This window comes from Rhinichthys klamathensis, unplaced genomic scaffold (assembly GCF_029890125.1).
Source record: "Rhinichthys klamathensis goyatoka isolate OS25496 unplaced genomic scaffold, OSU_Roscu_1.1 h1tg000220l_1, whole genome shotgun sequence".
NCBI classification, from domain to species: Eukaryota; Metazoa; Chordata; class Actinopteri; order Cypriniformes; family Leuciscidae; genus Rhinichthys; species Rhinichthys klamathensis.
In genome coordinates, this window is record NW_026606744.1 from 602,095 (window position 1) to 627,410 (window position 25,316).

The 25,316-nt window shown below is 38.3% G+C and overlaps 1 protein-coding gene across 1 annotated transcript; it reads right to left on the minus strand.

Moving 5' to 3' along the window:
- Nucleotides 1-279: 279 nt before the first annotated feature.
- On the minus strand, nt 280-23,774 carry papss2a (3'-phosphoadenosine 5'-phosphosulfate synthase 2a). The gene is made up of 12 exons (XM_056264297.1): nt 23,529-23,774; nt 14,420-14,534; nt 13,223-13,458; nt 12,715-12,853; nt 12,410-12,528; nt 6,430-6,543; nt 5,216-5,327; nt 3,978-4,183; nt 3,593-3,728; nt 2,320-2,588; nt 1,470-1,699; nt 280-548 (listed from the first exon to the last, which is right to left on the minus strand). The coding sequence occupies exons 1-12, from the start codon at nt 23,553-23,555 to the stop codon at nt 407-409; spliced, it is 1,845 nt and encodes a 614-aa protein (XP_056120272.1). The 5' UTR covers nt 23,556-23,774; the 3' UTR covers nt 280-406.
- Nucleotides 23,775-25,316: the final 1,542 nt, after the last annotated feature.

Below are 25,316 nucleotides of genomic sequence, written 5' to 3' on the forward strand. Positions count from 1 at the left end.
CCCTTGGTGAGCATTCACTTTTTTTTTTAATCTTACCGTCCCCAAACTTTTGAACAGTAGAGTAATTGCTTCATTTAGATTACAATCGATATACATTTTCATTTAAATGCACATTTCTAAATACAATTTAAGAACAAGATCTCATAATCTCTTTGGGACTGGCAATCTATTAATCAAGGCACATCAGTTTAAATTTCACAGTTGAGAAAGCATGTTCATATTTCCCTTTAAAAACAATGCTGTAGTAATATAATTATTCACAGGAATAATTTTGCCACCTTTGCCACCAGCTCGTTGTAAGTGCGCTCCTTCATTTTTCAATGCCTGAAGTAGTTCTAGGCGGTGTGAACCACGTGCTCTCTGATCTTCTGAGGTTTTCTGTGTTGGAACTTTCTCGTATGTGTCATCACTGGTCTTTCTGTAGGGAATTGTAATACTCAGTGAGGACCTTCCAGGCTTTAGGGGCCATGAAGCCCTCAGGAGGGTTCTCTCCACTGCGAGCCAGCTTGCGCATCTTGGTCCCGGAGATGAACTCAAACTCAGCATGTCTGAATTGAAAAATAGAGGTAAAATCTGTCTGACTTTCATGCTTTAGAACCACTAAACAACCAATTTACATGGAAATAATTTTTGCTTAAGTTCCTGGTTATTGCGAAAAGACATTTATATACCTCACATCTATTCATAGTTTTCACGTGGCATCACACACTTATTGGAACTCCCACCTGGAGGGCAAAACAAGGCTTTCCTCCTGTTTTAGTACTTTGCAGCATTTTAAGTGTTTTCCGCGTTAAGCGTTTTAGAATGTCCTGCTGCTTTTAGTGATTGAAATACTGCAGCAGGTGCTGTGTATGGATCACAAGTGCCCAAAACTTGCGAAGAATTTTGTTCACATAGAAAATTGACAGGCCTGTGCTGCAGTTCTGTGGAAGATTTGCCCTCCATGTCTCTGTGTCAGTCACATGACTGAAAACTATGAATTGGAATTTTCCATGGAATCCAATTTCCATTGGAATGCATGCAATCAACATATTTTCAATGATTTAAATGCACATTCATCTGTTCCTGTTAATGTCTTTCTTGTGAAGTACTGGAAATGCTCGGTCTTTCCATTTTGGTCATTTTTATTACTTTATGCACAGTGACATAATCGATGAGCACAATGAATTGAAATGTCAAGAAACATGAGTCATGAGACTTTGCTTACAGTGCTTTTACTGGTCTGTATAATAATTTACGTTCATTTCTTTGGATATCGGTAAAACAACTCTGTATTTTCTTTTCTCAATTGTGTTGAAACTTTATACTATTTTGGATAGATTTTTATGTACATGTAAATATGGTCAGTGTGTGTCATAACCATTGCCACAGTCAATTGATGGATACTGATAATAGGAATTTATAACCAGTATATTTTAAAATATTTCAAGTACTGTTAGACTTTTGCACTTTATGCACTTCAATCTCACCTATCTTTGTCATAGAAGTCCATAGCTTTCTTGGTCTTATTGTATGCAGCCACTCTGAAAGGGATAATCTCCACAGAGGTGAGTCCAGGTGCCATGGACAGAACTTTACCTCCATGAGTTGGTTCATAAAGGTCCTTCCCTGACTCTGGGTGGGGCATCCCAGCAGGATCACGACCCACAATGTAGAAATTAGAACCTGCTACCATCCTTGCACGACAGTGCCACTGGACCTGACAGACACATGGACAAGGTTAGTATTTGTAAGGGTGGCACTTATATGCTATGTGTAAAATTAAATTAATTCATGAGAATCTTAGGCTATAAACCGGTTATAATTTTAGATAAATCTCTTAAAAAAATATAGCTTTATTTAATCTACCTTTCTAAAGATTTTTTTTTTACAGTGTAAAAACAGTAATATTGTGAAATATTATTACTATTTTACATTTATTAAAATTTATTCCGGCCATATTTTTTTAAACAATCCTTCAGAAATCATTCTAATATGCTGATTTGGTGCTAAAAAATTTTTTTTTACTATCAATGTTTAAAACACTGATACAGGATTCTTTGATGAATAGAAAGTTCAAAAGAACATAATTTATTTTAAATAAATATCCTTTGTTACAATATAAATGTATTTACTCTCACTTTTGATCAATTTAATGGATCCTTGCTTAAAAGTATTAATTTCTTTCAAAAATAAAATATATACCCCAAAATATTGGATGGTGTAAACTAAAAAATGCTTAGCATTACTAAAAATCTGTGTGTGTAAGGCTAGAACTTCGTAAAAAGGCTCTATATGTGATTGTTCATAGGCATGTATGAAAGAACACCTAGTACGTACCTCTGTAGGCCCAGCGTACATCATAGGGGAGGGAAAGATGGCCACAATGGTGGACTTAGGGTCTAGAATGCCGTCGTCCAGCACAGCAGCATGCTGTTTCATTCTCCACTCTAGAGGCACGTCATCATCTTTGGTCCAGCCACCCAAAGGATGCAAAAGTAGCACTGGCCTACGATACCCATGTTCCTCCAGTTGTCGACGCGTGTCGGTCATTAAAAGGGCGTGGCCATTGTGCACCGGGTTCCTCAACTGAAAAGCAAACACTGCGTCTGGGAAAACAATGAAATTGTCAATTCCAGTTAGTGCTTGAATTGGTTGTTGCGTAACCATGGTGGACCAAGTCCAGAATATCATTAGTTTCTCAAGAGGGCGCTAAGAACCTACTAAGCCAGAAATCCAAGGCTGCATACGACATCGCATACTTCCCTACTATATAGTAGGCAAAAAACAGTACATGACAAAAGAAGTATGTCCGAATTCACAGTACTCATAAAAGAGTAGGCAGAAAGTACCCGGATGACCTACTTCTTCCGGCGAGATTCTGAAGTGTGCATATGATGAACACTTTAATATCCCATGAGGCCACCGGCGAGGATTTATGAATGGCAGTGAAACGACGTATCTGACGCTGGTAGGTCACACAATAATGACAACATGGCGAATGTAGTATGTCCGGATTACATTCATACTTCAGACACTCATACTATATAGAACATATTTTTTTAGTCGTGAAGTAATTACTTTTAATGTATTAATATTATGAGATTTTTAATATTATTTCCCACATGAGTGCTTTTGATTCCTTGCTGAAGCAAAATCTTACTGCCAAAATTGCATGGTGCTAAGAACCTGTTTGGCCTCATGGGTTTATAAAAATTACACCCTAGATCCAGAATCACAATGTTTTTTTTTTTGAAGATGCAAGGGTGCTTTAAAATGCAATTCAGTTTAAAGTGTCACCAGAAAATCACTGTATATGCAGTTACTTATCTCTTAGAGGGATAGTTTGCCCCCAAAATGAAAATTCTGTCATCATTTACTCACCCTCAAAGAAGAAAAGAAGATATTTTGAAGAATATGGGTAACCAAACAGTTGATGGGCCCCATTGACTTCCATAGTATTTTTCCATAAGTTACCCATATTCTTCAAAATATCTTAATTTGTGTTCAGCCGAAGAAAGAAATTCATACAGGTTTGGAACAACTTGAGCGTGAGTAAATGATTTTGGTGAACTATCCATTTAACTGTCCTCTTTAACCCATTTGCTTATACCTGCTTTCATCTCTTTAAATCTCTGCTTCAGCTCCCTTGGAGTGAGACGGTACTGATCCAGTCCATCATTCCATCTGATTCGCTCCAATACCTCTAGCTCACCCCCTACCAGCCAGTCACCGCTTTCCAAAACCATCTATTCACAGGTAAGCGGTTAAAGAATGTAGTTAATGTGCATTTGTGGGTTATAACAATCATTCATTGCAACAGTTGTATTCTCTTTTTTTTTTTTTTTAAGCAAGAATGATGAATTTCAGTTAGTTAGTTGTATTATGTAAGAAACAAATTGTGCCATTTTGGAGCCCTTTTTCTTGTACAAATAAGTTACCTGTATTCAGCTGAGACGACTAAAAGGTTTCCTCAATACTTAAAAAATATTTAATACCTTTATGTAAGGGTGTTTGGGACAGGTTGTCCCCCACTGGTGAGCACATCGCTCTTCCTTTCGATGTTCAAAGAACTCTGGGCTGCGTAAGATGGCGACGCGTTTTCCCTGGTACTCCAGAGCCACAGCTGCACTGCCTTGAAGACGTTCTTTAATCTCGCTGGCAACAGGAAGGACAATGGGTACTGAGAGGTTGATGGTACCACCTGTATTTAGGGATAGGTAAGTTAATCAACACATATTATAAATCATTTTGAAGAGATCACTTTATTTATTTATTCAATAATTAAGGAAAAAAAACATCTAAATTCACATTTAATCATTTAACAGATGGGTTTATCCAAAGCGACTTACAAATGAGGAGAACAATACAATCAATTAAACCAACAAAAGGGCAACAATAAATGCTGACAAGTCCCAGTTAGTCTAGCACATTTTTAAAAAAGAAATAGAAAAAAATAGATAAAATAGAAAGTGTTGTGTTGAAAGTGTTGATTTTCAAGAAATGGCTAAAGACTCAGCAGCTCAGTTTAAGTAAAACGGATCATTCCAAAGGCAAGGAACAGTCAAGTAAAAGTCTGTGAAAGTGTTTTTGTGCCTCTTTGAGATGGCACCAGAAGGCGCTGTTAACTTGCAGAACACAAGTTTTTGGAGGGCACATAAGTAGTGAATTTAGGTAAAGGGGAGCAGAGCAAGTGGTTGTTCTCTATAGGCAAACATTGGTGCCTTGAATTTGATCCGAGAGGCTGTTGGTAACCAGTGCAAACTGGTGAAGAGAGGTGTGACGTGCTCATTAGCATCATCATTAGCTACCTGCTCGGTTAAATGCTCCTAATAATGTATGTCAGTACACTGAATATTATTCGCTTGCATGCAATTGCAAATACTTTGAAAATACTGCCTCCTCCCCTGACCGATGTTTGCTGACCAACCCAATTAAAGCAAGCAAAGCGTGTGAGTTTCACAGAAAGCCAGATCATTGCATCATTGTCTCCTGCATAACTGTCTCCTGCAAGCAGCACTGGCACCTGCTATTTTATGCATGAAACATCTTTTTCAGCCTTCTGCTGCCATCGCCAACATTAAGACGATTATCCCGACTAAGTGTGATTACTTGAGTGTGGAATAAAAACGAGTTGTACTAATAATTGGAAGGAGATGTCTAGTACTGCAACAAGAGACTGCCGATGGCTAAAACATTTGAGACACCTTTTTAAATGTGTGTGCTTGTATGTTACCATCCAGGAGGGTGTTGAAGTGAATGACTTGTAGGTATTCTCTCTCCTTCATGAAACCCTTTAGAGGACTGGCCCATCCTTCAGCCAACACCTGCACCCACTGTAAGTCCAACTACACACACAAACACAGAAAGCTCTTTACAAACGGAACAGTTAGCTAATATCATATTATTCAAAATGTCTGTTATGATTGATTGTCTGTAGGAAGGATTATGTAACAACTTTGTGCAATAATAAGTGAAAATACGTCTCAAGTCCCCCTGTAGTCAATAATTGTATCCCTTAAAACTAATCGTTGATAACCAAAATGACATACTTAAGTTTTTTCCTGTGAAAAAGATTTATTCATGCCTTAAAATAGCTTGAATGTAACTCTACACCCTTGCTTCATTTAGTATAAGCGGACCCATGAATGTGCATATTAGTCCCCGCCTCCACTCACTCATACAGGGTCGTCTAGTCGATGTATCAGAATGGTAATGAATTTTATGTATGGCTCTCTACAATGTTGGACACATAACGATAATTAATATGATTAGCCTTTTGCTTGACTAAGTTATCAAACGGCTAATAATGTGTTGCTAATGTTACACAAAACTATGTTCCCGTTCGCCATCCTAGAGTCAGAAAGCTGCCTTCTAAAAATTAGCATCCTTAGAAATGCTTCGAACTACTCAGAACGCCAGTGGAGAAAGGCATATAATTCATCATAACATCGTAAAATACATCACATACATAATTCACCCGCTATATTGCTAAATGTACCTGATTTTTCATATAAACAGAAAAATATAGCGGGATAACCTGGCTTCTCTTGAGAGAATAGTTAATGATATGCAAAAGCCCACTCACACAATGATATGATTGGTTATAAGGTAGTTTGTGATGTAAGTAACAGAGTTTTAAGGAGAAAAATACTCATCAATGGTGTTGACTTAAAAATGTGCACATAGTTTGTCTTAAAGGATATTAAAAACACCACATAGACATATAAACAATATTAAAAACTTGATTTTAACCACAGGGGGTCTTTAAGGAACAGAATTTAAATCGTTATTGTTGTGGGATTCTGGAATAAATTTGCATCGTAATAAGGGAACACTGTTCACAGGCTGATAAAGCTGCTATGTGTCATCCTGTCAATAATTCACTCATATTTATGAACATTTGAACATGAGTGGTCCCTGGCCTTGAGGACTAATGCTACCTGTTACCTTGGTGATGCTGATAGAGGGCAGGGTGTCTGCGTCTGCCTGTGTCAGCTTGAGTCTGTTCTCAGGCACAAACAGTTCATTAATCTCCTCTACAACTCCACTGGGAACAATGCTCTGAGAAAGACAAAGAAAGAGAGATCAAAGAAGAAAAAAAACGGTATTTTCCATCTTATTCATCGAATGGCATGTACAAATGTTACCTTGAGCTATTTCTGCCTGATCTGACCCTTGAAAAATAATTTCATTGCTGAAATTGCAATGAAGTCAGGTTTGTTCAGTAATAGTAGATAACATCCTTGATGTGAATGAAAGCAGTTCATTTAAATTTTACAACATGAAGTACATTTTTTTATTACCGTTATTAATGTGGAGGTGAAGATTATAAGTATACAGGTCCTTCTCAAAAAATTAGCATATTGTGATAAAATTCATTATTTTCCATAATGTAATGATAAAAATTAAACTTTCATATATTTTAGATTCATTGCACACCAACTGAAATATTTCAGGTCTTTTATTGTTTTAATACTGATGATTTTGGCATACAGCTCATGAAAACCCAAAATTCCGGTCTAAAAAAATTAGCATATTTCATCCGACCAATAAAAGAAGTGTTTTTAATACAACAACAAAAAGTCAACCTTCAAATAATTATGTTCAGTTATGCACTCAATAGTCAATACTTGGTTGGGAATCCTTTTGCAGAAATGACTGCTTCAATGCGGCGTGGCATGGAGGCAATCAGCCTGTGGCACTGCTGAGGTGTTATGGAGGCCCAGGATGCTTCGATAGCGGCCTTAAGCTCATCCAGAGTGTTGGCTCTCAACTTTCTCTTCACAATATCCCACAGATTCTCTATGGGGTTCAGGTCAGGAGAGCTGGCAGGCCAATTGAGCACAGTAATACCATGGTCAGTAAACCATTTACCAGTGGTTTTGGCACTGTGAGCAGGTGCCAGGTCGTGCTGAAAATTGAAATCTTCATCTCCATAAAGCTTTTCAGCAGATGGAAGCATGAAGTGCTCCAAAATCTCCTGATAGCTAGCTGCATTGACCCTGCCCTTGATAAAACACAGTGCACCAACACCAGCAGCTGACATGGCACCCCAGACCATCACTGACTGTGGGTACTTGACACTGGACTTCAGGCATTTTGGCATTTCCTTCTCCCTAGTCTTCCTCCAGACTCTGGCACCTTGATTTCCGAATGACATGCAAAACTGAGCAACAGTCTCTGTAGCCCAGGTCAGGCGCTTCTGCCGCTGTTTCTGGTTCAAAAGTGGCTTGACCTGGGGAATGCGGCACCTGTAGCCCATTTCCTGCACACGCCTGTGCACGGTGGCTCTGTATGTTTCTACTCCAGACTCAGTCCACTGCTTCCGCAGGTCCCCCAAGGTCTGGAATCGGTCCTTCTCCACAATCTTCCTCAGGGTCCGGTCACCTCTTCTCGTTGTGCAGTGTTTTTTGCCACACTTTTCCCTTCCCACAGACTTCCCACTGAGGTGCCTTGATACAGCACTCTGGGAACAGCCTATTTGTTCAGAAATTTCTTTCTGTCTTACCCTCTTGCTTGAGGGTGTCAATGATGGCCTTCTGGACAGCAGTCAGGTCGGCAGTCTTACCCATGATTGTGGTTTTGAGTAATGAAACAGGCTGGGAGTTTTTAAAAGCCTCAGGAATCTTTTGCAGGTGTTTAGAGTTAATTAGTTGATTCAGATGATTAGGTTAATAGCTCGTTTAGAGACCCTTTTCATGATATGCTAATTTTTTGAGACAGGAATTTTGGGTTTTCATGAGCTGTATGCCAAAATCATCAGTATTAAAACAATAAAAGACCTGAAATATTTCAGTTGGTGTGCAATGAATCTAAAATATATGAAAGTTTAATTTTTATCATTACATTATGGAAAATAATGAACTTTATCACAATATGCTATTTTTTTGAGAAGGGCCTGTATAATAGTTTGTACTTTAATACTATAATTTTTTCTTATGTTCGTAATGTTCGGCCTAGGAAAGTTGATATCGTCAACTATTGATATCTTTGTTAAAATATTATTAAAGATTTTGTAAGGACTTTGCATTGTTGTGCTTGGAATCAATTGTTTTATTTGTGATAACACAATGAAACCTGCCAAACTGTGCAGAAGTCATTTTATGCCAGGCTATCATACAAATAAATTATGAACACATGCACTGCCAAACAAGAGAGAACTAAAAAATGATTAATAACTGGTTAAGTTATAGTCAAAGTAGCTGTACTTTGCATTTTTTGCCAAATAATTTTGTCAGATAAATTCCTTAACCAAGTTTACTATGATGAAAAATAAATATACTAAAATGTATTTGTAATACATTTATTTTATGCTATGTATACTACAAATACATTTACATATTTATGTACTTAATATAAATACCCTGCAATTGTACTTTTGGTATACTAAATTGATGTACTTAAAGTCTGCTAAATTGGAACAAGTAATTTTGTCCTTAATGTACTTTAGTTATCTGGAAATAGTGCTGAAGTTCAACTAAAGATATACATAACTATATTTGATTGTGCTAAAGTGGAACTATTGCAAGTATACTCTAGGTACACTTTAAATATATTACATTTAAAGACTGATATTATACAGAGATCCTAATATCCTTACAAATAGTCATATTGAACACATTTTAAGGCTTAATATTAAGAAATGTGCATTGTGCAATAAAGAAGAACTCCAAATAAAGTTTCATTATATTTATATCAGTAAGTCTCAAGCGATATGTCAGTAAATATTGTAGCAAGTCTAAAGACTGTTGATGTTCAATATCTAGATGCATGTATTTTCTTTCATGTGTTATGTGTTCTGGTTGTGTGGGCTGTTCTTCTGAAGAACGAACCTGAGCAGTGGGGGTGGGGTTTGAAAGAGGGGTTTTCCGAGTTTGAGGTTTGATGGATTGTGTGAGGCAAGCAAGAGCATCGGCCCAACGCATTCTCATCCCAAAGCGTCATATACTGACGCTTTTGCCAAAGCGTCTACATCCGACGCACATGGCACCCTTTAGCGTCAATATAACACGCTTCGGTTATGGGTAGGTTTAGGTCTGGGGTAGTGTTAGGGTTAGACCACTAGGAGGCGCCATATATCTGCGTCTCATATTGACGCTAAAGGGTGCCATGTGCGTTGGATATAGGCTAGCGTTTACACTTGGCATTAACATGCCATCACCGTGATCCGATCAAGCAGATCGGATCATTAGCCAATCAGGACACGGTGCGTTTATATTTGTTCACATTAAGCAGCCTCTGTATCTGGATAACCGATCGGATTTCTGTTTCCCGCATAATATTTAAATCAGGTCTATGGCATGACACCAGATTAATAAAGATTATACAAATTAAACAACATCCCAATTGCTTTCACTCACTAAATTTACTTTCATATGCAATCTCCATTAATTAGATCAAATTATATTTTTTTGAAAGAAGGAATACTTCCAGAGTTGATCTTACAAAAATAACTGGGTTAATCATGTTAAACAAGTCACATCATCCATCATCTGGGTTTAAGGTTGCGTGCAATGACTATATTGACAGAAATGGGAGATTGATAAACATGCTGAAACAATAAAAACATTCAACATTTAAAACATAAAAAAATTCCGATTCCGATTATTCCTCTGGCAAGTGCAGCTCTTCATTAAGATCTCATGACTGACTGTGAGTGTACAGGCGATCGCCTCGTTCAGATAATGTTGCACAATTAAAATGAAAAATGACACATAAATAAACTGTTTTAAAGATTGACGTTTATTGTTCAAGTAAGTTTAATTTCGTGTCTAAACTGCATCTGGCCATTACTTTCTGACAGTCACGCGGGGAGACTGGGCGGAGATTTAAATTACGTTCACCTGTGAATGCAGACACGATGGCTGGATTGCGTTTACATTACACTGAGATCCGATCACAATGCGTCCTCGACTACCTCCGAACCGGGACACGCTGATCGGATAACATTCCGATCAGATGTGCGTTTACACTTGTCTTTTCAATGTGTATGTGGACAACATCCAGATACAGGTCACATGTTAATGCCAAGTGTAAACGCAGCCGACGCTTTGGCAAAAGCATCAGTATATGACGCCTTGGGATGAGAACGGGCTGATCGGCCACACAGGTGCTCACGTTAATAAAAGAGCATTACAACTGTTAAGTGAGTCTATGTTAATGGATTTGTAGTGTACTTAGTTTGAAATAAATGTATTTTAAATACATTTTGGTATAGGTTTGTTTACGGAGCCCCCCTAGTCCCACTTTGTCAAAAAAAATTATTATAACTATCTCGTGGCCTCAAGATAAGTAACTCGTGGCCTCAAGATAGTAACTCGTGGCCTCAAGATACTAACTCGTGGCCTCAAGATACTAACTCGTGGCCTCAAGATACTAACTCGTGGCCTCAAGATACTAACTCGTGGCCTCAAGATACTAACTCGTGGCCTCAAGATACTAACTCGTGGCCTCAAGATACTATCTCGTGGCCTCAAGATAGTAACTCGTGGCCTCAAGATAAGTAACTCGTGGCCTCAAGATAGTATCTCGTGGCCTCAAGATAAGTAACTCGTGGCCTCAAGATAGTATCTCGTGGCCTCAAGATAGTATCAAGATAATCTCCTGGTAGAGTCTCTCTACAGTTACTATAGTATCTCGTGGCCTCAAGATAGTATCTCTATCTTGAGGCCACGAGATATCTTGAGGCCACGAGTTACTATCTTGAGGCCACGAGATACTATCTTGAGGCCACGAGATACTATCTTGAGGCCACGAGTTACTTATCTTGAGGCCACGAGATAGTTATAATAAAATTTTTTGACAAAGTGGGACTAGGGGGGCTCCGTATTTGTTTCACTAGGGTAGTATTGTGTTTTTCCTTCATATTTAAAATATAAAAACAAATAATAATAATAATATTTTCCTTATATTTTTATGGTTTAATACTAGTTGGGTAATTAAAAACATCTTAGGCCAATACTGCATATAATAAGATGTAGACTATTTGCAAACAATCAAACACTTCCGTAGAGTTTTTTTAAGCTCGCCAGCTCGCAGTCTGTTTGTTTTTGGATTTCTTTTCATGTTGGTCAGTTTCCCGCAACTCCTTGTTCCCAGTTTCACCGTCCTCATTAGTTCATTTAGTTTCAGCTGTGTCTTGTTAATTAGTCTAGTTAGCTCCCCTGGTTTGCCATGTTCCCTGTGTTCTTCCTCTGTCTTTGTCGGGCGGTGTTGGGTAGTGTTTCTTCATGTAATGTTGTGTTCGACGATTAAAGTTTTCATTCTCCAGTAATTCCTTGTCTTGAGTACTTCTATGCACCACCTTATGTAACAATGTAAAGGTTCTTTAAAAATTACACTAGTGTTCAAAAGGTTTAGGTCAGTACAAACTTTTTTCTAGTTTCATAAATTTTATAGATTTTGTGCTAAAGAAACATCTCTTTGTATTATCAATGTTGAAAAGCGTTGTGCTGCTTAATATTTTTGTGGAAACCGTGATACTTTTTTTTTTTTTGATTCTTTGATCAATAGAACATTCAAAAGAACTATTATTATTATTATTAACATTATTATATAGTCTTTTATATTCACTTTTGATCAGCTCAGTATTAATTTCTCAAAAAAAAACTTTTGAACCGAAGTGTATTTCTGTGTTCTAAAGAAAAAAATACATAAGGGTGAATAAATAATGACAGTTTTATTTTTGGGTGAACGATCCCTTAAAGAAAGAACCAGATTAAATTTTATTACCAGGAAACTAGAGTAAAAGGGCCTTCAGACAGATCTGTAGCCAGAGGCTTGTGGTAATATCTGACAATGGCTTCAACCTTGGACTTCTGAGTTCTGACCATGAGGTACTCTATAAAGATAATAGTAGGCTACGTGCACCAATTGGGAAATGGTAAATCAAATGTATTCCCAAGCCTGTGTTCAGCTCCTGACTAACCTGCTCCTTCAACAGGTTCACCACCTGCTGAATGCATTCGTTCACTGTGAGCTCTCCAGTCTTCAGAATCAGCTCAGAAGTCACTGGACACTCATACATAGAATCTATACCGGTGAAGCCTGGGTGAGAAATGAAGCATGGAAAACAGGGGAAGATGGGAATAGAAGAAGAAAGTTGAGTATTTATGTTTAGTCTGCTCTTTTTGCAGGATGTGTCTATGGTTTTCTGTTAAGTTGCTCTGTACATTTTTTTTTTTACTTAATTTTTGGAACAGCACAATTTTAAAGTTAAAATTTTTCTATTACCTTTAATCTCCCCAGCTCTTGCTTTTTTGTAGAGTCCTTTAACGTCTCTGCTCTCGCACACCTCCAGAGGAGCGTTTACAAACACCTCAAAAAATGGCAAACCCGCTTTATCATGAATGGTTCTGGCCTCTGCACGGTCCTGCAGAGTAAAGAAGTTGAGCATTATGTATTTTATGAAACATTTTATTAAAAATGCTCAAATAAAAGAAAAACAAAGTGTTTGTTGCTCTTTGTGTTACATGTTCACTTGTCTGTTCGGCTTATTCTCATTTGTATGTGGGTTTGAATAAAAGTGTCCATTAAATTAATAAATCTAAATGTTAAGACCTTTTGTACTGCAGTGAAAAACCCATCAACTTTATCCTAGAAGACCCATTTGATTTAAAGAAACCTTGCATAAACTTTCTAATAATGTTGTTTTGACCTTTTGATTCAAATCAAAACCTAGTTCAACCAATTTCACTGGATTAGTGATAAAATAATCACAGTCGCTGGTGTGGTTGCTCACTTTGGTAAACGGCGAGATGAAGCTTGTAATGCAAACAAGCCCAGCATCTGCAAATAGTTTGGCCACCTCAGCAATACGCCGAATATTCTCCTCTCGATCCACAGAAGTAAAGCCCAGGTTCTTATTCAGACCGTGACGGATGTTATCGCCATCCAAAGAGTAGCAGGGAATGCCGTGAGACACCAGATACTCCTCTAAAGCGAATCCCAATGTTGTCTTACCAGCCCCTGATAGACCTGCACACACACACACACACACACACACACACACACACACACACACGCAATGAAATAAGAGATTCCTTACACTTGGATATCATTTGAAAAGTTTTTTGTTTTTTAAAGAAATTAATACATTAAATTGATCAAATTACAGTAAAGACATTTACCCTCGGTTACACCGATTACAATGCATGTTTGAGCTGTTTTAACTAAAAGGAACTTGCACTGACGTGTCTTAAAATATGTCAGTGTCATTGTTTCGTCTCAAGATGCACACCTAATTGAACTAAGGCATAATCCTGGCTTAATTCAACAGTTTTCAACATTGATAATAATAAGAAATGTTTCATGATCACTAAATCAGCATATTAGAATGATTTCTGAAGGATCAAGACTGGAGTAATGTCTGCTGAAAATAAAGCTTCGCCATCAAGGAATAAACAACATTTTAAAATATAAGATTTTTTCAAATTGTAACAATATTTCACAATATTACTATTTTTACTGTATTTTTTGATCAAATAAATGCAGCCTTGGTGAGCATAAGAGAGAAATCTTACTGAACCCCAATCTTTTGAATGGTAGTTTATAAAACAGTAAAATTAGTTAAAATAAGTTAACATAAGGAAATAGTGAAATCCCATGATTTTTCACTTCTTTTTAAGTAAATAAAACATTTGCATAATGTGTGCAAGTTGTATGAATCCAGTGTAATATGAGTTTTAAGGAACACATTTCTGTTTTGGTGTTCTTGATCCATACTGATGGGGCAGTGGAGGTACAAGGCAAAAAAAAAAAAAAAAAAAAACCTGTTAAAAACTTAGTGTGTTTCTTATTAGTTGGCACCTGGGTTTAAAGTTCAGACCAACTTGTTTTACAGGCATCACAGGTTTGTGATTTTATTTCCCTATTTAATTTTGCTTGGCCTGACATCTTGTGTGATTTCTACTGTTTTTAAAGTGTAGAAATGCATTACCTGTGAGCCAGACTGTACATCCTCTGAAACCTCCTCTGGTTCCTACGATCTGCCCCCTCTTGCTGCGGCTGACATGATGAGCCTGGAATACCACATTAGTGGACTTTTGCAGATCCTACAAACACACATGGAAACATACTACTTATACTTATACATACATACATACTTTAGAGCAAATTTTAGTCTAGTATTAGTATTTTATATACTATACCTGTTTTTTATGGGTTTGTTTTTTGTTAGAACTTATTTAAATTAAATACAAAGTTTATAATGGCTATTATTGTTTAATAAATAATATTTTATATTATAATATTGGCGTACTTGGTATTGAGAAGCAAGGTTGTTTTTATGATTCCAGTCTGTGTTCCCCTGTCTTGTCCCATGTTTAGCAGTTCCCTGTTATGTTTAATGTCTATTAATCTCCCCAGGTGTCTCTGATTAACACGCCCCCTTGTTATCTTGTTAAGCTCTGCCTCTGCTTCAACCTCAGTGTTACAGAAGAAGAGCCCACCAATTTAATGAATCCAGCAGCACAAATTATGCTTCTCCGTCAAGGAGATTGACCCTGTGAGAATTATGTGATGGACTTTTTGGAGCTTGCTCACCTGATTTGCATGGACAAGGTATGCTTAATGATATTTTTCCGTGGAGAACTATCTAAGCCGCTTAGCCGCTAGAGCTTGTGAGAAAACTGCATGGGACACGGTAAACACAGATCTATGCTTTGCATTGGAAAGATTAACTGGTACAGTTGAAAAAAAGCTGGATAAATTTGGGGACATCATTTATGCATATGGAAGTGAGAGGTTTGGTGTGGAAAAAAGGAAGGAAAAAGTACAAACTACTCCTGGAATGTCTAGACGGCAGCAGAAAATTGAAGGGTTAGTAAGAGAAAGGAGACAGCTGAGGAAGCAATGGAAAAGAGCAGAACAAAGTCAGAAGGAGGGACTCAATCTCTTACAAAGGGCCATAAAAGATAAGCTGGCAACATTACGCAGAGCTGAGCGCCTACGGAAACGCTACAAAAAGAAGGAACGTGCGAGGGCTAATTTCTATAAAGACCCATTCAAATTCGTAAAGGAGTTATTCACCATTGAGAAGAATGGCATTTTAAAAGCATCTAGGGTTGAGCTAGAGAGATATTTGGAGGAAACATGCAAAAAGGCATGAGCCTATGTCAATTCCATCAGACATCCCACCTATCAATCCACCAGAATACCAAATGGAGGTCTGTGCACCTAAGTGGAAAGAGGTAGAGCAGGCTGTGAGAAAGGCAAGGGCTTCATCATCTCCAGGGCCTAATGGAGTTCCGTACAGAGTGTACAAGAGTGCTTCAGGAGTTCTACGAATTCTGTGGAAATTGATAAAAGTAGCATGGGAAAAACAGGTTGTACCTAGAGCATGGTGCAGAGCAGGTGGAGTCTTTATACCTAAAGAAAAAGATGCTACAAGCATCAGTCAGTTTCGTCGTCCTATTACACTATTAAACGTTGAAGGTAAGATTTTCTTCAGCATTATTGCTCAGAGATTGTCCACCTACCTATTAAAGAATGGCTTCATTAACACTTCCGTTCAAAAAGCAGGCATTCCAGGGTTCTCAGGATGCTTAAAACACATCAATGTTATCTGGCAACGAATTCAATCAGCTAAAAAGGAGAGGAAGGAGCTCCATGTGACATTCCTGGATTTGGCTAATGCATATTGTTCAGTGCCACATGAGCTTCTTTGGGCAGCATTTGATTTTTTCAGAGTACCAATGTCAATAACAAATTTAGTGAAAGCCTATTTTGGAGATTTGCAATTTAGTTTCTCAACTCCAGAATTCAGCACTACATGGCAATGCTTAGAGGTTGGAATAATGGGAGGATGGACCATTTCTCCACTGGCTTTTACCATGGCAATGGAAGTAATAATTAGGGCATCAAGATGGGTAGTAGGAGGAGAGCGATTGGCGTCTGGGATGCGACTACCACCAATCAGAGCTTACATGGATGACATGACAACCATGACTACAACAGTAGCCTGCACTAATCTGTTATTGGGTAAGTTAACCGATAATATTGAATGGGCACGAATGCAATTTAAGCCCTCTAAATCAAGGAGCATCTCGATAATTAAAGGAAAGGTAGTAGATAAAACATTCTTCATTAATGGTGAGGCAATACCAACAGTTTCTGAGAAGCCAGTGAAGAGTCTTGGGAGATGGTACGATGGGGATCTAAAGGACACAGTTCGAGTGGGAGAAGTTAGACGACAAGCAGTGGAAGGGTTGAAGAGCATAAACAGCTGTGCTCTACCAGGCAAACTAAAACTCTGGTGCAATCAGTTTGGTCTACTGCCGAGGTTGCTGTGGCCACTGACTGTGTACGAGGTTTCTTTGACAACAGTGGATAAGCTGGGAGCGTTAATAAGTTCATTCATCAGGAAATGGTTGGGAGTTCCACGCTGCCTCAGCAGAGTGGGACTTTATAGTAAAGGAATATTGCAGCTGCCAGTCTCTGCTTTAACCGAGGAGTTTAAGTGTGCCAAGGTCAGACTGGAAATGACCTTAGTAGAGTCACGTGACAAATGTGTAAGGGAGGCAGCACCTGTGTTAAAAACTGGTAGAAAGTGGTCAGCAAAGAAATTCGTGGTAGAGGCAAAGGCTGCCCTTTAAATTGGTGATATCGTGGGACAGGTAAAGCATGGAAGAGGGGGTTTTGGGCTCAGTTTAGCTCCTCCTAAATGGCACAAGGCAGGCCCAGCTCAAAGGAGGAAGCTGGGTCAACGAGGTGCGAAAGCAGGAGGAGAGGATGAGGTGTATAAAGGCCATTTCCCAGGCCAAGCAGGGAGAGTGGATGAGATGGGAGAGTGTGGAACAATGCAAGATGGGCTGGCAAGACATTTGGTCAATGGAAGAGAGTAGGATCAGTTTCCTTATCAGGTCAACATATGATGTTCTCCCATCACCACAGAACCTAAACCTCTGGGTAGGAGAGGATCCCTCTTGTCCTTTGTGTTCATCACCTGCCACATTAAGGCACATTTTGACAGGATGTAATGTGTCTCTTAGCCAAGGTCGGTTTACTTGGCGCCATGACCAAGTACTACGATGTTTGGCTTTAGCATTGAGCATGGTAAGCGTAATATGACCAATAAGTTGCCACCTGTTCTAGCAAAACATTACACACAGAAGACAATATTCCTCCACCCAGGCGAGCAACCACCAAGAAAAGATGTTAAAACCAATTCTCGCCCAGGACAACTGGAAGCTGCTAGGGACTGAAAAATGCTGGCTGATCTTGATCAACGGCTTATTTTTCCACCTGAGATTGCCACCACTAACCTGCGACCAGATATTGTTTTGTGGTCTGGATCAGCACGCATTGTTCAACTGATAGATTTAACAGTGCCATGGGAGGATGCGGTAGATGAGGCATATGAGAGGAAGAAACTGCGGTATGCTCATCTGGCCACTGAAGCAGAACAGCGAGGATGGAGAGTCCAGGTTTATCCAGTGGAAGTGGGTTGTCGAGGATTTGTGGCACACTCTACAACCCGGTTCCTCAGAGACGTCGGATTCAGTGGCCAAGAGTTGCGTCGCACAGTAAAGAACTTACCTGAAGCAACAGAGAGGAGCAGCAACTGGCTGTGGTTCTTGAAAAACTCGAAGACTCTGTTGGTTTATTTGTATAGTTTGCATAGTAAGTACAGTTATTACGTTCCTGTGTATATTGCGTGAATGAGGGTTGGTGATTGGGCAGATATGGTGTTTTGCGGTAGGTAGTATGCCATATGGAACCGTTGCCACTGAACCTACTTTAACGAAGACAGTGGGGCTCGACAGCCTTAGTCAAACGGGTTGGCGTGTATGGTTGGGTTGCGGAGAGATTGTGTGATTGTGGTTAGGTCACATGTGAACTACGAGGAAGGAGCAACCTCAGCAGCAGGAGGGATGTAAAGGTCAGTAAGCTGGGCTGAGTTGAGTGGGGGACGGAGGGGGGTGACTCTGGGACGCCAGAGTCACTGTCGAGCCCTCTTGAGGTGTCGTGGGCTAGTCAATGAAACACTGAGGATGGAAGGTGCCCACTTGAAGACCCTAGAGATGTCCCCTACTTGGCTCAATCCAGACGGTTGTCGTGCTGGTCCACTGGGGAGACCACACTGTAGTTGCAGCCGTTGTGTGCGCTGACACGCCAAGTACACTGCAGCCGTTAACGCCGGACAGAAGGAGATTCACATCACCATATGGAAGGAAGCGTAAATGGATGGAGAAGCATAGGTTACTGTAAAGCTACGTCTTAGTTTGTGCTTATCTTGGCGAAAGCCGAGTACAAATCAGCATGAAGTTTTAACATCTACTCTCGTGTAATGGAAACCTTATGCATGACCCTAGTTGGACTCTTAAACAGTATATTGACTTTGCCCTCGCATTGAGCGGTTCGTCATTTACTGTGGGCTTTGCGGATGAGGGACCCCGCAAGCTCACAGTATCCCCTAAGCCTGAGTCAGATCACGTCACGCCCGCTTTGATGTTGGCAACTCCAGTGCTCACACCGCTCGCCAGCACAGTCACGCCAGAGCTTCATCCCGTCGTGGCCGCCCTTCCAGAGTCTCGTCCCGTCGTGGCCGCCCTTCCAGAGTCTCGTCCCGTCGTGGCCGCCCTTCCAGAGTCTCGTCCAGTCGTGGCCGCCCTTCCAGAGTCTCGTCCAGTCGTGGCCGCCCTTCCAGAGTCTCGTCCCGCCATGGCCGCCCTTCCAGAGTCTCGTGCCGTCGTGGCCGCCCTTCCAGAGTCTGTTCACGTCGTGCCTGCCGAGCCAGTGTCTTCAGACAAGATGGCCGTCTCCACGCCTGTGTCTTCGGACAAGATGAACACCTCTGCCTCTGAGGTGTTGGATCCGACCTGGGTCCCTGAACTGTTGGCACCTGCTCCACTCTGGATGCCTGCTCTGCCCCGACCGCCTGCTCCGCCCTGGCCTCCCATCCTGCCGCAGTCTCCAGGCCCTCTTCCGCTCCACGGGCCTGGCCCTCCATCCCGCCCCTGGGTCTGCCTCTGCTCCACCACCCTCCTGGACTGTTTCCTGAGGAGCATCTAGAATCCGCTCCTTAAGTGGGGGGCTCTGTTATGATTCCAGTCTGTGTTCCCCTGTCTTGTCCCATTTTTAGCAGTTCCCATTATGTTTAATGTCTATTAGTCTCCCCAGGTGTCCCTGATTAACCACACCCCATGTTATCTTGTTAAGCTTGTCTGCCTCTGTACTGAAACCCTGTGTCTAGTTTCAGTGGGTTCTTGACTTTGTATGTTGTTCTGTTCCTGAGTTAATGTCTGAATATGTGAAGTTGAGTTTATTTAATAAAATATGCTGCACGTGGATCTGGCTTCTGCCTCTGCTTCAACCTCAGCGTTACAGTTGTAAACAAGGAACTTATTTTTAATTTGAACAACACCTTATGGGTGTGACAAGCAAAGCGGCTCCGGGGTGAAGCTGAATCTGACGTTTTACTTTAAAGAGATCAATCCATTGACGAGCGCTGTACCATTTATTCGGAAATACTCTTGACCATTGAAAGGGTAGTGATACTATGACAAAGATATCGCTTTCCTTATTTCAAATTTTTTTTTATATATCAATATACTGTATGATTGACCTGAAGAATGAAAGCTAAATCATATACTTGGACATAGGGGTGGGCAATATATCGGTAGACGCGATCAACCGGTAGAAATTTGTCAACCGGAAGGGATTTTGGACTATTGCCTCTATCGTGTTTTTTTTTTATCATTGCGGTTTGAAAACAGGTTATTTTAAACTGTTGAAACACAATTGCAGAGAAAGAGAACTCATTTCAGTATATGTGCGCACTCTCTGAGAAACGCTCGACATTAGAGGGCTTGAGAACTGAGTGCTTTTTGCCAACTAATTGGGCTTGAACAGTTAAATATACATACCTATGTTTCAGTGATGTATTTGCAAGTAAACGGTCATTTATGTCTAAAGTGAATGTCTAAAGTTCACTTAACGCACAAGTATATTGGATCTGTGCAGTCGGTCTTAAAGTGACAGCATTTAAATGTACCTGCTGTCATTATTAATGCTAATCAAACAACAAAAAAAGATAAAAACCTCTCACTGCTCTTGACTGAATCACTTTTGTAACTTTAATAAGAATACATGTATATTTAATTTACACATTAAAGACTGTGCAGTGTTTCTTACTTTATACATTTAATGTAATATTTCTAGCACTTGAAGTTTTTTAGGTTGGTCTATTTCATTTGTGTCTTTGTTCTATTGTAATTTGTTTTCTTTGCTCTTTCTTTATCACAGTTTACTTGTCTTCGGTAAGCTTGAGAGTTTTTTTAGGCTAGTTTTTTAAATGATATTGAAAATGGTGATAAGAATTATGAAATTTCAATGGTATCAAAAATGTATGTCATAACAGTATTTAAAGCAAGAATAACTATATTGTGATATAAGATTTTGGTCACATTGCCCACAATTTCCACAGAAATATTAATCAGCACAACTGTTTTTGACATTTATAATAAGACGAAATGCTTTTTAAGCACAAATCAGCATATTGAAAATGATTTTTAAAGGATCATGTGACACTGAAGACTGGAGTAATGATGCTGAAAATTCAGCTTTGCCATCACAGGAATAAATGACATTTTAAATTATAATAAAACAGAAATGTTTTAAATATTAATAATATTTCACACTTACTGTGTTTGCTGTATTTGAGATCAAATAAATGCAGCATAATAGATTTATTTAAAAACAAACAATTTTGAGTGGTATTGTGTGTGTGAGACAGAAATCAAAGCAATGGACACAATATATTTATTATTCCTAAAGATGAAACATAAGCAGAATCATAAATATGCAAGTTGCGTTACTTCGCTTTTTCTTAGTTTGGAAAATCCATATGTGCTGGTAAGAATTAACTGTTAAATGCACAATGGATATAGGATATGATGGAAGAAGTACTTAAAATATCAGAGCTATTGGTTTCAAATTGGGAGTTATTAATACAATCTGGTTAGAGTACAGTCATTGTGTAGCCATAACTTTATACATCTCTCTCTCTTACACACACTCATATGTTGTGTTGTATTGCCTTAACCCCAGTTCCCTGCAGAGCTCCTCACTGAGAACTGAGGTGGAAAAATACTGTTTGTGCAGGACGAGCTGCAGGAAAACCAAAGCTGGTTTATAAACAAACCATTAAATTCATGCATCAACTTTGGACACACACCCTTACACAGGTCAGATGTAAAAATCTTGCTGGCTGTTACAAGTCAGATAAAAAAAAAGGATAAATCATGCATTAACCAATGATGTAATTTAGCTGTACACTCTCACACACAGCCTTTTCTTTATACTCCCATCTCAAATTTACTTGTGGAGTGCTTGAAAAACAAATAGATTCATTCATTACACACCCTACATGACTTCCAAAGAATCCTACTAACAGACCACCTCTCTTAAACACACACTTTTTCTCTGTTAAGCCAGACACGCAGTGTCAGTAGGCTTTTATGAATGAACACTGTACTAACAGCCTGAATATGTGAATGACTTGCATTAAACAAGCTGATTATAGTTTGACCTCTGAACAGGGTATGTTGTTTTCTGGATCTTTGTCTTTCTGACTGCAGTACAGATGTCATATTTCAGTGTATTCTAAGACAACAAATCAGGGCAGAGATATATTGTAACGTCTTTGATGGTTTGTCTTATAAAACGATGTTTTTATATCTGACTCTGACACCTGGCTATCTACCACAAATGGAATGTGAAGGGACTTCTTTGTCCTTTTGAGTAGAAAATGACAGTGAAGGCAGCCATTTTCACAACTTTATTCCAGATACTTTAATCACCAAAATCACATTGTTATTTTTTTCAGCTATCACTTGAAGTGATTTCTAAAATATTTAAATGATTTGTTAAAATGTATTGAAAATAGGCAGTTAAGAACTATGGTTTAACTGCTCCCTTTTACTCTTATCTTTGAGAAGGACTTTTTTTGTGTATATATATATATATATATATATATATATATATATATATATACAAAGTAAAATATTTATCTGAGTGTTTAGACTTAATATAAAAGTACATAGCCTACATGCACGAAAAACAACCAAGTGTGATATTTTTTTTTCATGTGCACATTGCCTCACTAACTGAACTCTGGTCTATGACTCAGATTAACTGACATGAACTCTAAGACAGAGCACTATGGCCAGCGTGAAACATTTCATATTGTATAGTTGAAAAGAAATTATTCTTATAATATTTGTACAGTTATATTTGTACAGTTATTATAGCAATATCTGTACAAATATTATAGGAATGATTATAGAAATAGCACATTACAGGAATACTGTTTATTTTCTCTAGCAATGGTTTTCTATATTGGTTTCAACCATCTATTTCAAAACATTCTTAAATTAAGAAACTATTCCAGTATTATCATATTTTAGCGATACAGTGGTTCGTTAAACAAGTGAACACAATCAAATTACACTGGCATATTTAGACAAGCATTAAATAAAGGTAGATTTTTTTACATTTTCTAAAATTTTAAATTTGACAAAGGTATTTTTTCATAAATGGCAGAGTCACATAATTTTAAACGGTATAAATGTATAGACAATTTATTAATTTCAGTATGGCCGATACCTATTGACCAACATAATGGCGTTATATTTCTGTATATTACATTTTACTTTTTTTTCACAACATGAAAATTCATAATTGTTTTACTCTTTAAGTGTAGACGGTCAACGTTTCTGTTTAATATTCATCATTTTGTTTACAGTATTATTTCAGTTTTACACAGATTCAACAAGCTTTTTGTCAAGCCAGTATGTCTAGCCTAACACAGATTTGAAGCAGAGCGCTTGTCCAATATCTCCCCAAATGATCGCAGGCAATTATATAACACATTAAAAAAAAGTTGGCTGACATTTCGACGAACCCCATGTTCACGCATCTCAGACAACCATTGCTAAACACACCGATTGCATAAAGAACGCCAACGAAGAAAAAGGCAGCCCTGACAAAATAAACAATCCACGACAGAGAAGTTTTACCAGCTACGGCTCTCTGTCTAATCTCACCGGGTTTAGTGTTGTGTTTCCAGGCATCTCGCTCCGGTGAAGTGCGCTCTGGTTTAGACTTTAGCTCGGAGGCGGGGCGGACTGAACGCGCAGGTGAACTTCTAGGAGGTAGTTTGTGGAGATGCAGACAGAGAAGCGTTTTTAAGAGCGATCCGCGACACGTCGCATTCCAACGGCCCAGCTTTCGTCCCACCTCCCGGGAACCACAATCTGCATACGGCTGAATGGAGAGCAGTGTACCGGTATGAGACTGTAAGGCACGGAGGAGGAGGGATCAAGATAGAAGGGGCGGAGAGAAGGATGTGAAAAGAAAAGAGCCCCTTGTTCTGCGTCCATGTGTAAAATGAAAATGATTTTGGGAAGAGTGCAAAAGATTTATGGAATCGACTTTTTTGAAATTTTCGTCAATTGCCTAAAAGACATTTTAAACAAAACTGTTTAATGATATATAAAAAATAAAATAAAATGAAATTTCATTTTATTAGTTTCATTTTTATTAGTTAACTAACATTAGTTAACATGAACTAACAATGAACAACACCATAGGCCTATACAGCATTTATTTAACTTTGTAAATGTTAATCACAACATTTAGCCTATTAATATATCACCATTGTAAGCCTATCTGTTAACATTAGTTAATGCACTGTGAACATGAACATGAACATTTTTATTAACTAACAATAACAAAGGTTAATAATTGCTGTAAAAAATACAGGTAACACTTTACAATAAGGTTTCATTAGTTAACATTAGTTAACTACATGAGTTAACATGAACTAAGAATGAACAATACTTCTACAGAATTTATCTTAGTCTTAGAATCTATCTTAGAATCTTAGTTAATGTTCATTTCAACATTTACTAATACATAAAAATCAAAAGTTGCATTTCTTAACATTAGTTAATGCACTGTGAACTAACATGAACAATGAACGACTGTATTTTTATTAACTAACATTAACAAAGATTAATAAATATTGTAACAAATGTATTGCTCATTGTTAATCCATGCTAGTTAAAGCATCAACTAATGTTAACTAATGAAACACTGTAAAGTGTTACCAAAATATATTGCCCATTGCGAGTTAATGCATTAACTAATGTTAACTTATGAGACCTTATTGTAGTTACGAAAACTTCCAACTCAACACACATTTGCTGTCAAAGTGCAGTTTAATGTATTTCTGTATACAAATTGACAAATTATATAAAATCATTTCAAAGCTCCCAATGAGTTTCCCTGACATTTCCAGGCCTTCCAGATAAAAATGTAAAAACATTTTAAAGTACTTTAAATATAATTTACAATTTTAATTGCACTCACAAATAGTAATTTCTAGTCTAAATGTTTTAGAGTTGAGTATAACTACAAAGTCAAATTCACTATAGACATTTCCATGACTTTTTTGATTGTATTAAATTCCTTACTGATATGGGAAAACAAATGTATGTTGAGATGTTTGAAGCAAAGTGTAGCATACCTTTTATTGGCCTTCATCTCATAGGAACAAAATTGCATGTAAATTCATCCACTAAATTACACATTTTTACATATAATTTATTTATTTTATAAATGTGGTCTGGAAATAAAATCAAACAGGCAGTACATACTTGCCAAAATAGTCTTTGGTTTGAATAGATCATATTACACACAATTGACTGAAGTATTAACAGAAATACTTTAGTAGCAAGCAAGAACAAAAGACTCAGGAGACTCTACCAAAACCAACCATTTAAAATTCAAGCATATAAACAACGTACAATCACTGGGTCATTGTTTAGAAA

Coding starts and splice junctions, on each gene's coding strand:
- papss2a (XM_056264297.1), bottom strand. CDS start 23,555: ATGCCTGGAAACACAACACTAAACCCG. Junction 12,529..12,714: donor AAGAGCTGGGGAGATTAAAG/GTAATAGAAAAA, acceptor TTTCTCACCCAG/GCTTCACCGGTATAGATTCT. Junction 6,544..12,409: donor TGAACCTGTTGAAGGAGCAG/GTTAGTCAGGAG, acceptor TGTCTTTCTCAG/AGCATTGTTCCCAGTGGAGT.